The sequence below is a fragment of the Nomascus leucogenys genome, chromosome 8 (genome assembly GCF_006542625.1).
Source record: "Nomascus leucogenys isolate Asia chromosome 8, Asia_NLE_v1, whole genome shotgun sequence".
In the NCBI taxonomy this organism is placed as follows: domain Eukaryota; kingdom Metazoa; phylum Chordata; class Mammalia; order Primates; family Hylobatidae; genus Nomascus; species Nomascus leucogenys.
The window spans coordinates 8,131,682-8,147,261 of NC_044388.1; the positions used below are offsets into that span (position 1 = coordinate 8,131,682).

The 15,580-nt window shown below is 35.9% G+C and overlaps 1 protein-coding gene across 1 annotated transcript in view; it reads right to left on the reverse strand.

The window, feature by feature from the left end:
• Positions 1 to 15,580, reverse strand: part of PLS1 (plastin 1) — a 117,210-nt gene that overhangs the window by 16,960 nt on the left and 84,670 nt on the right. The window contains exons 7-11 of the mRNA XM_003265336.1: positions 12,615 to 12,780; positions 12,391 to 12,533; positions 10,408 to 10,500; positions 7,001 to 7,196; positions 2,280 to 2,358 (exon numbers count right to left, since the gene is read on the reverse strand). Coding sequence (XP_003265384.1) covers positions 2,280 to 2,358; positions 7,001 to 7,196; positions 10,408 to 10,500; positions 12,391 to 12,533; positions 12,615 to 12,780 — 677 coding nt within the window. The remainder of the gene's footprint in view (positions 1 to 2,279; positions 2,359 to 7,000; positions 7,197 to 10,407; positions 10,501 to 12,390; positions 12,534 to 12,614; positions 12,781 to 15,580) is intronic.

The window sequence follows — 15,580 nt, forward strand, 5'->3', positions numbered from 1 at the left end:
TATAGGTTCTAGAATCTTATGTTTCATGTATTTTTCTTTTTTACTTTAAATGAATTCATTCTCACTCCTGTCTAGTATGGTATTATTATTATTATTATTATCATTATTATTATTATTATTATTATTTTGCAAATAGAACTGAGGTCCAGAGACTTTAAATGATTTCCAGAGACTTCAAGATGAGTTCTAGAACCAACTGGTCATAGAAAAACTCTAGGACTAACAGTTCTTGAAATATATTTATAACATTTTAGAGAAGAGAATTTTCAGTGAAAATCTAGCTGTTTTGGTATGGGCTGGCTATACTATAGGCAGGAACCTAAAAATTATTGGGGGTGGGTTTAGGAATATGATGCAGACACAATTCTATGGACATATGGTTCCAGTGTCAACTAGATGTCCACCTATTGTTCTTCTACATCTGATGGTTCTCCAAGATTATGTTACTTTTAAGAATTTTCTGAAAGTAACAGTTCTTTTTGCAAGAAAAAATACTATATGCTCAGAAGCCCTATGATAGTATTTCTTGAATAAAGATATTCTTCAGATATCTTTAGCTAAAAGGTTTGGTCAATTCTTTTCTCCACTGTCAATGATAGAACTCTAGTGTTCCTGACATTTATGAAATAATTACATGAGTATCAACAAATCTTAATCTGCTATTTTTAAGCTTACTCTTTAATTATAGAAAAATACATGTTCATGGTTCAAAAAAAATGCAATCATGTTTAAGTTACTAAGATTAAAAGTAAAAGTCTTGGGCACGGTGGCCCACGCCTGTAATCCCAGCACTTTGGGAGGCCGAGGCAGGCAGATTACCTGAGGTCAGGAGTTCGCGACCAGCCTGACCAACATGTAGAAACCCCATCTCTACTAAAAATACAAAATTAGCTGGGCGTGGTGGCACATGCCTGTAATCCCAGCTACTCGGGAGGCTGAGGCAGGAGAATCACTTGAACCCGGGAGGCAGAGGTTGTGGTGAGCCAAGATCACGCCATTGCACTCCAGCCTGGTCAACAAGAGTGAAACTCCATCTCAAATAAATAAGTAAGTAAGTAAGTAAGTAAGTAAGTCTCCTTACTATTCTCTACTCCTACTACCCAGGCTATATACAGTTTGCTATGTATCTCTCTAGATTTTCTTTTAAAATTCGAATACAAATATCTACACACTCAAATTGTAAACAAAATGGGATCATACTAGACCTGTTATTCTTTTGACTATATATTATGGACATTCTTTCAAATCAGTCCATAAAAAGTGAATCCTTCCTCATCTTCAATATTTGTGTTTTAATTTCCCTGCTACTGTAACAGGAGCTCTGATCTAATTGACGTATATCTCCTCTCATCTAGCTGAAATTTACACTCTTCAAGAGCTTTACAAATATGGATCTATCACATCAAAGCCAGTTACCATAATAAGGTAACACTGGTTTTCAATTTTAAAGAACATTGTGAATAAACACAAAGGAGCAGAAATTACAACATCATAAATCCTCAGTGAACCAGTGAACTTGGCCTGTTGTGACATTAATCTTCTTTAAGGAGTTAATCATAATCTTGTTTAAGGAGTTTCTTGGGTATGTAAATTATTAATACATTTAGTTAATTAGAACTTTTTTCTAAAAAAAAATACAACTAGCTGAAGTTGGCTTCTTTTGCATTTTATCAAGGCAGGCTGGTAGATTGTATAATAAAGAGAGAAGAATGGTTTCCTCTCATCCACACTTAGAAAGATGCATCGTTAGCCCAGGAATTGATTTAGTAAAATATTTTCTTAGCCCTACTAATGTCAATAATGTGTTATCATTTTTTAAACAAGAAAGAATGAGATAAGCTGTAACAATTATTCAAGGAAAACAAGTTACTTTTAAAATTAGAAAAAAATATACACAAAAATTATGGAATAATTAAGGTTTTGGCAAAAATAAATGAAAAATGACATAATAAAAATACTGATATAACAACGATTTATCAGTTATTACTGTTACTCTAATCTGTTAAAGTTGAAATTATTTTTATAATCAATAACTATAAAAGAGTAAAGATTATCTTTACTGATTTAGGTATATCATCAAAAACATAACTATTATTCCTTTTTTGAATAGTAGCTTTCTTTTAAAATCCATTGTATTGCCAATTCCCAGTATCCTGAAACTCTAAAAATTGGCTAAAATTCTTGCAACTTGAGAAAATGTTCCATTTAAACATGCCTACAGTTTGAAACTTGAAAAGTTGGACCCTGACAGTAAAGCTGAAACACAATAAAATATTTACCTGTACAAATGATTAATGTATGGGTTGACTCCCAAGGAATTCATCCAGTTCCGAAATGTTCTCTCTTCCTTGCTCTCTCCTAGAGTAGACACAAGCTCACACTCATGACTCAGGACAAAAGGAACCAGAAACTATATGTTAAACCATTCTAGCAGGTACAAACTGGTCAAACCTACCTTGCCATGGTTCTTTAGATACTACAGTTTCTTTAAAGGGAGAAAAAAAGTCTCTTAATGCCAAAGTCCCTTCTTTCCTACTATCTAGGAAGCCTCCATTTGCTCTAAATCTCTCCTTCTAGATTCCCTTTGTGAACTAGTACTGAGCCACGGGTTTCTCTGCCTAGAAATAACAGATACACTTCTGTGGTCTATAATTATGATTAGCTGCAAAAGGGATTCACTAAACATTAATAAAAACAAAATGTTTTTGCAGTCAGGGTAACATTAGCACATTAAACACAAATAGAAAAGTTAAACCTTTCTCCGTGCAGTGTTTCTAAATTTGTACAAATTATGGTTTTACATAGGAAAGTTTCTCAGCACACAAACCTACACTTTACACCACACAATGAAGGGCAGGGGGGATTACAGGTAAATATAAAAACACACAATGAGGGGAATATAACTATTTTACAGGCTTCCTGAGTTAGTTTAGATTATCATTACTGATAATACGTAAGGAACACAGACCCAATACAGGCTGATAACAGAAAGACACATTTCATCATAGTAAGTTCCTGGACCTCAAAGATCCCCTCAAGGAGGTAACTCCTTCAGGTGCTGTTATTTAACCCTACCTTCCTGAGCATTCCCTTTGTAACAGTGCTTACATCATCTATAAGGAAAATGCGGGTTATGGTATACCACAAAGTGAGCAGGGATGTGGGCTGGCTCTGCCACTGTCTGCCTTCTAGTCATCTCCTGATTGCAAATAGTTCTAAGTAACTATCATGATTATTTGTTCTTTGGCAAAGTTATTAGACAGTGGAATGGCCTAGTTTACATCTTATCGCCAGACTCCTGAAAAACTGAAACATTTATACCTGTCATCGCTTCTAAGTTATAGGCAAGTTCAAGTCACTGTCTAGATTTTGGCCCATGTGAGACTCACAGGACAATTTGGCACATAAATCTATAATCATCTGCGTTCCAGGGGCTCGTTCATATAGAGCCATTGCAACAGTCATCTTCACATTGAGTGCCAAAGACAGTATAAACCTGCACACCCAGGATAGGAACCCAAGCCTTGTCAGATCTAAAGGATTCTGTTATTTGTGCCAACTGTTCAGGAAATAATCTACCCACTGTAGTTTCATGTGATTTCAATGCCATTATCTAACAGCTTTCCCAGAATCTGCTTTAATTATTGCTCTATTATATAGCCCTATAATTTCTTGCTTAAATTTTGTTCCCTCTGGTCTGCATAAAAGGTAACTGATCAGTCTGTTGTATCTGCTACCACCACTTTATAATAAACAGTCTACATGAGAATCTTTTTTTAAGAAGAACCAAGCTAAACTAAATATTTCTAGAATCCATGCCAGCCTTATTTGTAGCAATTATTAAACAGGTACAAATTAAATCTATGAACTGTCCCCAAAGTGACATAAATATAAACATACTATGATCAATAACTTGATGCCTTTGATTTGGATTTACCTCTCAGTTGTTTCTCTATTACTATCTATCATAAAGATATATATATATTTTTTCTAATAGTTACAGAAGTTTTACATTATTTCCATCTAGGAAAATCTAAATGTCTTAAAATCATGAAGATTAATAGTGCCATAATGGTTTAATTTTTAATTAAAATATCCAAATTCTGTTGAACCTAATGATGCAGTGAATAATATTTTAAAATAACTTGCATTTTGACTGAGTTCTGAAACTATCTTCAGGGGTTCATATTTCTTCCTATTGTTCTCAACTGATTATATAATTACTTTAATTTTTGATATGTGGAAAGTAAAATAGATTTTATAAATGAGCATTTATTTATCTAATAACATTTCAAAGTGTCTTGGTAAATAAATGCTCAAAGCTAGAGGCACTATGCATTTGTGCAACAGCCATGGTAAAGCATTACAAAGATATATGTATTCCAGATTGGAAAATGTTGTCTGGATTATAGACAGCTAAAGCAATCTTAGAAGTAAAATCTTTTTTCCCCCTAGATCTGATATACAATTTCAAGAAGTAAAATCTTAATTGCTGATATACAATATTGAAAGAACTATAAAACATTCTTTTCGTTTGCAGGCTCAATTTGACATCTACAAATAATAAAAAATAGTAATAAAAATAACAAATATCTTAGAAGTAGGCTACTAAGAGGGAAAAAAGGAATTAACATATATTTAACACTCAAATGTGCTGTGACATATGAAGTGCTTTCCTCCTCCCTCCCTGACCATTAATAAACACACACTGTATTCTTTCATTCATGATCACATTTAGCTTGCTCTGTAACTCTTCAAATTAAGTTTATTAGTCTTGTTTTATATATGAAAAAAACCAAGGCTCACAGAGGTCATTCAGATTAAATAGTGGAACTATGATTTGAACAAAGTCTGATAGTTTGTGGCCTGTGTACCTTCTGTAACCATAAATGAATTCTGAGATGATCTTTCTATACGTAGCCCACATATCTGATTCAATTTGATGTGAGGGTTTAATATTGAATTGTGTTTTATTTAATTCCCTAGAGAGAAAATTATCTGACAATGAGGACATACTAACATATGAATTTGGGATGTGATATGATCAAGCTTCAAATTTCATAAGGATACGTTAAAACACAAATTTACAGAGGAAAATAATCCAATGACAGTCAAAGTCAAATACGTTTTTGGCAGATATATGACGACATACATAATAAAGATGACTGATAAATATTTCCCATGTTACCTTAATAGACAGTAAATAATGATGGAAATATTTAGCAATCCTATTCACACCGAAAAATTCCAAAAGCATGCTGAACACTAGCAAAAAGAATTCAAACATGAAAAATAAGAGAGCGAGCAAGTTGGAAAAGATATCTAGCAAGAATTCAGTGACTATAAAAAGCAGATCATTTTTAATATGCCACTCTAAACAATGCCTTCTACTGACAGAGGGATTTTGAAATTTTCCAGACTGATAAAACCTAACAGGTTGCTTTTGCTTATTTTTTTCAAGTTCTAATCTCTCACCCTAAATTTCTCTTTGCTGAAAAATCTACATTTTTTTGTCTATTTTCCCTCTCAGTTACATATCTACATAGAAAATATAATCTTTATTTTACGGGACCTTCAAGAAGAATGAATTACTCATATTCTTCGAAGAATATATTTGTGAAATCTGAAACGTCGTTCATTAATCACAAAACTGTAATTAAGAGGTGACAAGGACACTGGAACTTTGGTTATGGCAGTCAAGCAGAAAAAGATCATGAAATTGATTTCTCATTCTGTCTCACTGAGAAAGAAGGGATAATTGTGAGTTATGTGAGAGAACGAACACTGAGATCATGAATACCGCACATCATATTCTCCCTACCAAGAAGAATCCCTGCTTTCTCCAAACCAGGGCAACTAGCAAGAAAAATCTTAAGATTGGCGCCTTCCTCTGACAACTGCCTTTCCCTTCAACAACTGCCATTACCACTGCCACTGTTTTTAAGTTCTGATACCAGTGTGGGTGTTGGTATGTATGAGAGTGGGAGAAAAAAGAAAGGCTGGGAAACAAATGAGTAAGAACTGGGTATTGAGAATGTTTTGTCATTATGATTCATATATTGTAAGCTTCAGTGAGGTTCAGTAAATATAACATAGCTAATTGATACAAAATAATATGTTACAGAACCTAAATGAATCCTTTCAAAGATTACTTGACATTTTATCACAGGAGAAGGATAAAGATTTTACATCAAATCGTGAATTCCAGTTCTCAAAATTGAGTTCTAATGTGTTTACAACTACAATATCCCATCATTATAGAAGGCAAATTAGGTAGAAATTTTACAAAATCAAAGCTTTGTTCTGCTATTCTAATTAAGTTTTATTTGTGTTTCATTCTATGGGCATATTAAGAGAGAAATAACACAGCATGAACAATGCAAAAAGTAAAATATCAACCCAGATGGAAAGAATAAACGGTACTAATAAAAAGAATGTTCAGAATGAATATATTTATAGAGTATAGAAAAGTACTAAATACAGTACCTACATTAGGAGGGGTCAAATCTGCATTTCATGAAGCAAAATAGGAAAGTATTATATATTATGAGACAGATAACGATAGACCACACAAAAGACAAATAACGAACACTGTAATTTTTTTCATGTACACTAAAAACCTTAAAAAGAGAACAATACTAGAGTCAAACTGGAACTTTCAAAGGAGAAAAACACCTACTAATAATTATTTTATTCTAATAGATAATTCATTGTCCATATTGGTGGTAGAGCTGTTATGTGATCATTTATGAGAATATTTTAAATGTATGATAGTTTTCACTAACCTCTTATGGAGAAATAAAAGATAAGATTTACCCCAGCATTCTCTTTTAACCAAAACCAGCAACCACCTTCCATAATTTTAATTTTTCAATAGATACACATACCTACAGACACTAAATTGCATTTCTCACCACAATCCCCTATCTCTGACAGTGAAGTAAGACAATACCATAAGAAGATAAATACAGCAAGTCAATTAAAGGCAGAAAGAACGCACCTTCCAGTAAATTCACATCGATGTCATTATTATTCGGCTTGTGCAGGCATGGGTATGTGTTAAACAAATTAGCTACAAAAGCTAAATTAAGTTTAGGATTGCCTGAAACCACATCTGCAGGAGTAACAAACTGCTTGCAGCCCAGTTTATCTGCTTCTTGAAGCATGAGTCCAGCACGCTTCAGGTCATTTGTCTCCTAAACAATAAAACAAAAATGGTTACAATTGAAGTTTTAATTGGCATAATTTTTATTGGTATACATATATATAAGCAATTACTTTTCCACAAATGTATCAAATAATAACTCAAAATAAGATCAAAATGTGTAGTAATTCCAAGTCAACTTACCCATTCCTTTATTTATTTATGTATTTAGAGACAGAGTCTTGCTCTGTTCCCCAGGCTGGAGTGCAGTGGCGTGATCTTGGCTCACTGCAACCTCTGCCTCTTGGGTTCAAGTGATTCTCCTCTCTCAGCCCCTGAGTAGCTGGGATTACAGACACATGCCACTATGCCCAGCTAATTTTTGTATTTTTAGTAGAGACAGGGTTTTGCCATGTTGGCCAGGCTGGTTTCGAACTCCTGATCCGCCCATCTCGGCCTCCCAAAGTGCTGGGATTATAGCCGTGAGCCACTACACCCAGCCCCCACGCCTTTTAAGTTAAAAGGAAAAAAGTCTCTGAATTTCCTTGCTGGGATAACTGAGTTATATTTTACCCTTTTTGCTAAAATACTCAGCAAAATCCTCAAATATTGTATCAGTAAGCTCCTACTGGTCGCACTATAGGTAACTTATTCAAGACCAGCTAGTAGAGTGCCCTCTGGATAACAGGCATAGTTATCATACCCACTGTACACTAAGTGACATTTCCAGAAGGCTCTTCTTGATGAAAAACAAGTTGAAATACATATTTTAAAAATTAAAATCATAGGGAAAAGCACCTTTCACAATTGCAAAACCCTGGAAACAAATGAAACAACCCAAATACCTATAAACAGGAGAGTAGATGAATGAATTTGTATATTCACACCATGACATCCAATATGAATAACTCTTAGAGATACAAGTTCAAAAAGAAGTACTAGAAATGTAAGTATAACATGATAAACTTTAAAGGAAGTTAAAAAGTAAAATGAAGAATTGAATTTTGTAAGGGATACATTTGGATGAAGGGAAACTACATAAAAAGAAAGACTGTGGTTACCACACTGGGCTAAACAGAGATGGAATAGGGAAGAACTGTACAGAAAATGTAATGTCAAGGTTTTAGTTTTCCTGTTAGATTGAGAGTTCATGAGGCTTGTTACAGTTTCAAAACAAACAACCACACACAAAAATAAATTTAAAAATGGGTATGCACAGACCCATATGAGTGTATCATGACCAAAGATAACCTACCTAATTCTGTGCACCAGAGTTGCAAAATAATTAATCATGTAAATGAAATCAGAGAAAGCAACAGATTATTAAATTAACGAAGAAAAGTTACCATTGTAGACATCAAAAAATGACAATATGTGGCTGGAAATGGTGGCTCGACATGGTGGCTCATGCCTGTAATCCCAGCACTTTGGGAGGCAGAGGCAGGCGGATCACTTGAGGTCAGGAGTTTGAGACCAGCCTAGCCAACATGTTGAAACCCTGTCTCTACTAAAAATACAAAAATTAACCAGGTGTGGTGGCATGCACTTGTAATCCCAGCTACTCAGGAAGTGGAGGTAGGAGAATCACTTGAGCCCAGGAGGCGGAGGTTGCCGTGAGCCAAGATTGTGTCACTGCACTCCAGCCTGGGCGACAGAGCAAGACTCCATCTAAAAAAAAAAAAAAAAACCAAAGACAATATGTGGACCTTATTTTAGATCTTAATTCAAATAAACTATGAAAAAATGGCATTTATGAGGCAAGTGGAAACGTCAACATTGACTAGATATTTTGATGATGATACAGATTGTTGTAATTTTTTAAGGTATGATAAGGTATTGTGGTTTTACTTTAAAAGTGTCTTTATCTTTTAGAAATATATATTGAAATATTTATCCATGAAGTAATGTCTAGGATTTGCTTCAAAATAATATAGGAGAGGAGGGAAATAGGGAATAAATGAGATAAGATTGACCATGAATTGGCAGATGTTGAAACTGAGGGTTGAGTACCTGATAGTTTAGTATCCTAAGTCTGTTCTCTTGAATATATTCAAAATTTTCCATAAGTTTTAGTTCCTAATTTTTTTACTTAAAATGATTTGCACATTTTACAGAGCATTGCAATACTGTGTTTCTGAAATATGTCATTATAATAATGTGAGATATAATTAATTAGTAATGACTCAAGTTGCCTTTAAAACCAAATGTTATGGATACTGCACTTTAAGTACATGACATATTTTCATATAATCTATTATCTGACCAAATTTTAATGTTTAGAATTCAAGTTGTCCAGCCCATGGCCGGTGGGTCACATGCAACCCAGGACAGCTTTGAATGTGGCCCAATACAAATTTGTAAACTTTCTTAAAACATTAGATTTTTTTGCACCTTTTTTTTTTTTTTTTTTTTAGCTCATCAGCTATTGTTAGTGTTAGTGTATTTTATGTGTGGCCCAAGACAATTCTTCTAATGTGGTCCAGGGAAGCCAAAAACTGGACATCCTGATTTAGATAGAACCATCCCTGGTATTTATAACTTATGCTAAAAGAATGAGATTCCTAGGAAGTATGTTTGGGAGGTCAGAATCTGTATCAGTCTTTCCTACACCATAAATACTAGGAATATCTATTTTTATTTTGTATATTTCTAAATATAAGCTGGTAAAACTGATCATTGATTGCTTAAAAATCTAACAACAGGTTGTTGCTTCCTTTCCTGGCATATGCTGACAGTCACAAGAGCACCCTGGTGAGTTCCAATTGCCTTGCACCAGGGAAACGTGAATGTAGGATTGATTCCACAAATACTCCAGGTCACAATTACGCAGTTCCCTTTCTTCCGTCATGACAGCCAGTTGGCTTGACATGGAGGCTTGGAGCCTGGGGCATGGAAAAAACTTCCATAGAGCAAAGCACCAAACTTTAATGAAGGGCTGAGGGCTCTACCAGGGAAGGCTGCTTGTAGAGAACTGTACTTTAAATTTGACTGTACCTGCTACTCAAATTCAAATTCATAGTCAGAAAGTAGAACAGTGGTTACCAGGGCCTGCGGGAAGGGGAAAATGGGGAGTTATTGTTTAATGAGTACAGAATTTCCCTACAGGATGATGAAAAGTTTGTAGAGATGGATAATGGTGATAGCTGCACAACAATACAAATGTACTGAATGCCACTGAACTGAACACTGAAGATGATAAAAATGGTAAATTTTCTATGTCTATTTTACCACAATATATTTTAAAAGTTAAAAATTGCACTCACGTTAATTCCTGAAAGGTCAATGGCAATGGCAGGTCCATCTTCCCCATCTTTAGGGGCAATCTGATTAAGCAGATGAAAATAGGCTCTCGAGTCCTTCAAGGAAAGATTATGAAATAGCATTTTTAAAATGAATAAAATTATCACTGAATTTAGGGAAAACAAGTGCTCAAACTGAAGAAATTGCCTCTATCTCAAAGAATGGAATAACTTTAATAATACAGAATTACTTGTAGGTTCCTGAAAGTACCATGCTGTTTCACACTTCAGAGCTTCAAAGCAATCCTGTTTCACACCTCAGAGTTTATAGCAATGCTGTTTCCTGCACCTGGATACCCTCCCTTACTTTTCCATCTGTTTACACACCCAAGCATCAACATCAGTTAAGATTCAGGTCAAGTATTATCTCCTGGAAGCCTTCCCTGGATTCTCTAGGATGAACTAAGAACCCCTCTTCTGTAGTGCACAGCACCCCTTGCCTACCTTAATAAGTAAACAGTGATCACACTATTAAATCATCCAATGTCATTGTCTCCAAAGATGGATATCATAGTTCTTCCCCATACATACATTAACTCTTCCCATCAAAAGGCAGAAGCTATTTCCTGTCCTCTTTAATTTGGACGGGCCTTATGATTCACTTTAAGAGAATGCTGTGAAAGTGATGTTCTGGGGCTTCCACGCCCAAATCTTAAGAGCTTCTGCGTCCTCTCTCTTAAAGTTAACTTCTACATAAGAAGTCTAACTATCTGAGACTATCATGCTGTAAGGAAGCCTGAGCTCACCATGTAGAGAGGCCTTGTGGAGGAGCACTGAGGCACCAGACATGTGACTGAGGCCTTTGTGTACTTTCCAGATGAGTCCAACTGACAGCTGAATGTAACTGAGTTAGTAATCCCAGCCAAAACCATGTGAAGCAGAAGAACCACCCAGCCAAGATGCATCAACCCACAAAATGATGAGAAATAATCATTATTTAAGCAAATTTTGCATAATTTGCTATATAGCAATAGATAACTGAAATATCCCTCTAGTACATGTTTGTCTCTGAGTAGAATTGGCAAGCTTCTCAAGAGCTGAGTCTTTGCATCCCCTGGGCATAATGCCCTTCAGAAAGAGCAGAATAAATGTTTGATTAGCTGAATTTTCAGAGATTTCAGAATAAGAGAAATCTCCCAAATAAACTTTCAAATATAATAGTGTATAATAGATGAAAGCAGAGAAATAAAATGTCACTTCAAATTGAGAGACTGTCCTGTAGGCCATTATGGAAAAAGATAACCTGACTGAAGGTTATATAGCTAAAGAGGGAACATGAATTAGAACCAGCACTGATTGATTACTCTTGGGGGGCAGGGTGGGGGAGGACATAAAGAAACAGAGAGAAGAAAAAAGTCACAGCGACCCGGCTTGGCAATGCCCATCCAGGCAGTAACCAAGGGAAAGTTGTCGTTAGACAGAAATGCCTGTTATAGTTTCCCTGACAAGATTCTCCCAGTAGAGAGGGAAGTGTTTTAAGCTACCCTGGTTAAGGCACATACCTTAAGATCCCCTTTGTTTACTGATTCTCTGTGCCCTCAGATAATCTGATTTCCTGTTAGCCGGTTATTGGCAAAGTGGGAGTGAGAGTGTTAAACCAGTAAACAGATGTAATTATTAGTCCAAATGAACAGACTGACATCCTCATTATAATCTAGCAGATCTGTGGCATATAAAATGAGAAAGTGTGTTTTAATCTGTTGAGGCTAGCACCTCTTTCCTCTTACAGTCAGTTGTAGTTCTTATTAAAAGCCAATATATCTGGTTTTTAGAAAATATATATTTTGTGAATATAATTGGGGGATCTACTTCACACAGTAATGCAAATTTTCATTTTCTATCCCAAGTGTTCTTGTGAATTTAATTCAAATTTAAGTCTGAACCCTTTTTATTTTTACACTCCACATCCTTATTTCATGTCACAAATTTGAACATTTAAATATAAACCTTAATGTCTTGGCTGAAGTTGCTGATGGTATGCCATCCTGCATTGGTCAGATGGTAGTTCACCCATCGCAGCAGTAATTCCTCGGGAGAAAGCTTCATCAGCTCCTCTAGTTCCTCACCTTCATTTAACAATGCAATCAGAGCTGAGGGCAAAACAGCGAAATGTAAATTCTTCCCATAGCGAGTACATGTCAATGAACAGCAAATATTTCTAATGATCTTACCTTCATTCCTGGAAATCTCAATATCAGCAAAAAGGCCAACTTTGATGATCTGCCAGAGAAGTCCCAAGACCAAGTGAGGTTTTCCTTCTTTGAGATCTGATGCACCGATGTTGACCACTGTACAACCAATGGCTGAGGCAGAATTCAGAGATAGGTTTAAATTTTCCTGAATTGCCAAAAAAAAAAAAAAAAAAAAGTACACATGAGGAAGTCCTTTCTAAGGTCTTATCTATAAAAATTATCTATAAGAAACAATGGACTGCCAAATTTCAGATTTATAAACATAATATTTATACAACGAAAATACCACTACTCAAAAAAAATCACATGGTTTTAACTGTTGCTTTATATGCCAATGACTTTCAAATCCCTATTTCCACCCAGACCTCCTGAGTCCCCACTCTAAGCTCTGTATCTATATATGTACTTGGTTATGTCTACCTGGATGTTCTGCCAATACCTCAAACTCAACATGATATTTTTGTAAAGTGTTCATTTGGAAGCACTTCTTTAAAAAATGATGTACAATTAGGTTTTAAGATAATTTTAAAGTAACTCTTAAGATGGATTTTACAGATGAGGAAACTGCAGCACTGACAGGTTCCACAGTGGAAAGGCCCGGATCTGATCCCAGTGGTCTCCTGAGCCCATCCTCTTTTTTTATTTATTTATTTTTTTTGAGATGGAGTCTCGCTCTGTCTCCCAGGCTGGAGTGCAATGGCACTGTCTCGGCTCACTGCAAGCTCCGCCTCCCGGGCTCACGCCATTCTCCTGCCTCAGCCTCCTGAGTAGCTGGGACTACAGGCGCCCGCCACCACGCCCGGCAAATTTTTTGTGTTTTTAGTAGAGACGGTGTTTCACCATGTTAGCCAGGATGGTCTAGATCTCCTGACTTCGTGATCCGCCCACCTCAGCCTCCCAAAGTGCTGGGATTACAGGCGTGAGCCACTGCACCTGGCCCAGAGCCCATCCTCTTAATCGCCATGCATTACTGCCATTCTCATATTGTAGTGGTAATAGCAACAATTTAATGGGCTGGTCACAGCAAAGCATAGAGGTTCTCAAAGCATAGTGAATATTTCAGCAGCTTCCTCCTATAGTGTGCTGAAGTGATTTATTGAGCTCCAAGTAAATAAATGGCTGTATCTTTGGGGGATCGTCCGGGGTGATTAAAATAAGCATTTTGAATTATTTTTATAGCAGTATTAAGCAATGTTCATTTAAATACAGTTCTCCTGAAAGAAGCAGCAGAACCAGAGAAGCCTTCAGTATTTTCATAACCTCATAATTCACTACAAATAAACATAAACGTGAAAAAATTAACAGCAAATTGCAAATACTTTATGGAAATCTAAGATTTTTAATAACTTCAGGTGTTTTTAATTAACACTCCTGCTTCAAATGTTTTTACAGTTACCTTAAATCAAATCTATGCAACTTTCAAGAGACAGCTTCTGCTGATTTAGGCATGACCACTAATATTTTTCTCTTTGCTTCCAAGAGCACACATGATGTTTGCTCCAGTTGAAATTCCCCAGAATGCATCAGCAGGGGAAAGAACTGGACTGAAAATTAACCCAATAATAATATTAATCTCACAATAACCCATTTCATATGCAGTTGACAGCATGGTACTGTGGGCCAAAAGAAGTGTGTAATTTCGTTAAATTGATTGCAATACTAGTAAGAACCAAAACCTACCACTACTCTCAGCCTGGACAATGACAAACAAAACCACATCTTACTGCCTGCATTAATATGACCTTGTGTGCTATCCTCTTGTCTTCACTGGCATGACTTTACTCTCTGTCTTCATTAGCATGATCTTATTCTTCCAGGAGTCTTGACCCTGGGCAAAAGGTCTGATTTTTCACAGCAGGCACTACCTAAAAGACCCATTAACTCTTCAAAGAAAACATCAGTGACAGTTTATACTCTAAGATTCTTTGACCTCCTCACCTTAAAATCCTCCCCTTGCTATTTCCACCAATCTTGGGCTGGTGTATTGAGAATCTTGCCCAATCTTGCCCTCTCGCCCCCTCTCATATCGAAAGACCTGCCCTAAACTACAATTCCAATTCTCAGATGCTGCCCTCACTTTCCTAGCACCAAGACACTAACAAAGCTTTGCAAGTATTTTTTCTTACTGCATTAAACAGGTAACTCAGTTTTGTCTTATCAACGGGTTGTGTTGGTCATATAGGAGAAAAACCACTTTTGATGTTAATTTTATTCAAAGATGTTTGCTTTACAAGCATATCAAATGTCTTAAAGTAATTTGGCTTTAAAAAATGAGTAGAAAATAAGGAGTTGCAACATGTTTCTTTCAAGTAAATGGTAGTTTCTACTTGATAAATACAACATTATTGCCTTACCAGTTAGTAGGGAATGGAATGGCCACACTAAGCTACTTCTAAACATCTTAAGAACAAGAAGTAACAGGAGAACCCCATGGAGAAGTTGCTATACAATTCTTACCATGGACAACTGCCCTGAATGCCCAGCCTTCCTGAAGATTCGTGTTGATGTGGAAAGATAGGGACAGTAGGGAACCACAAACAACTGGGACACAAGAGAGGTGGCCCTGCCTTCTATAGGGCGGTGGTAGATGGTTAGGCTTGGACTGTCTAACAGGTTCCCTCATTTCCTGTTATCTTTGAGAAGTACAGAATTGGATGTTGACTACATGGCTTTCTTGTCCCGTGCGTGCTAACAGGTCAATATTGTTGCATATCACTAATAGAAATTACCATTCTTGAAGAAGCCTATTTCCAGTTGCAATTGCCAGATTATGTTTCACATATTGTACTGGGATCTTCATCTAATATCCATGATTACTGAAAATATTCACATCTATCTTATTTATAGAATATATGCATGACCTTTTTTTTGGTCACTCAACCTGAAATAGCATTTCTTACTATCGTGTACATTTATTGCTTGGTTTTACTTTTAATATTTATATT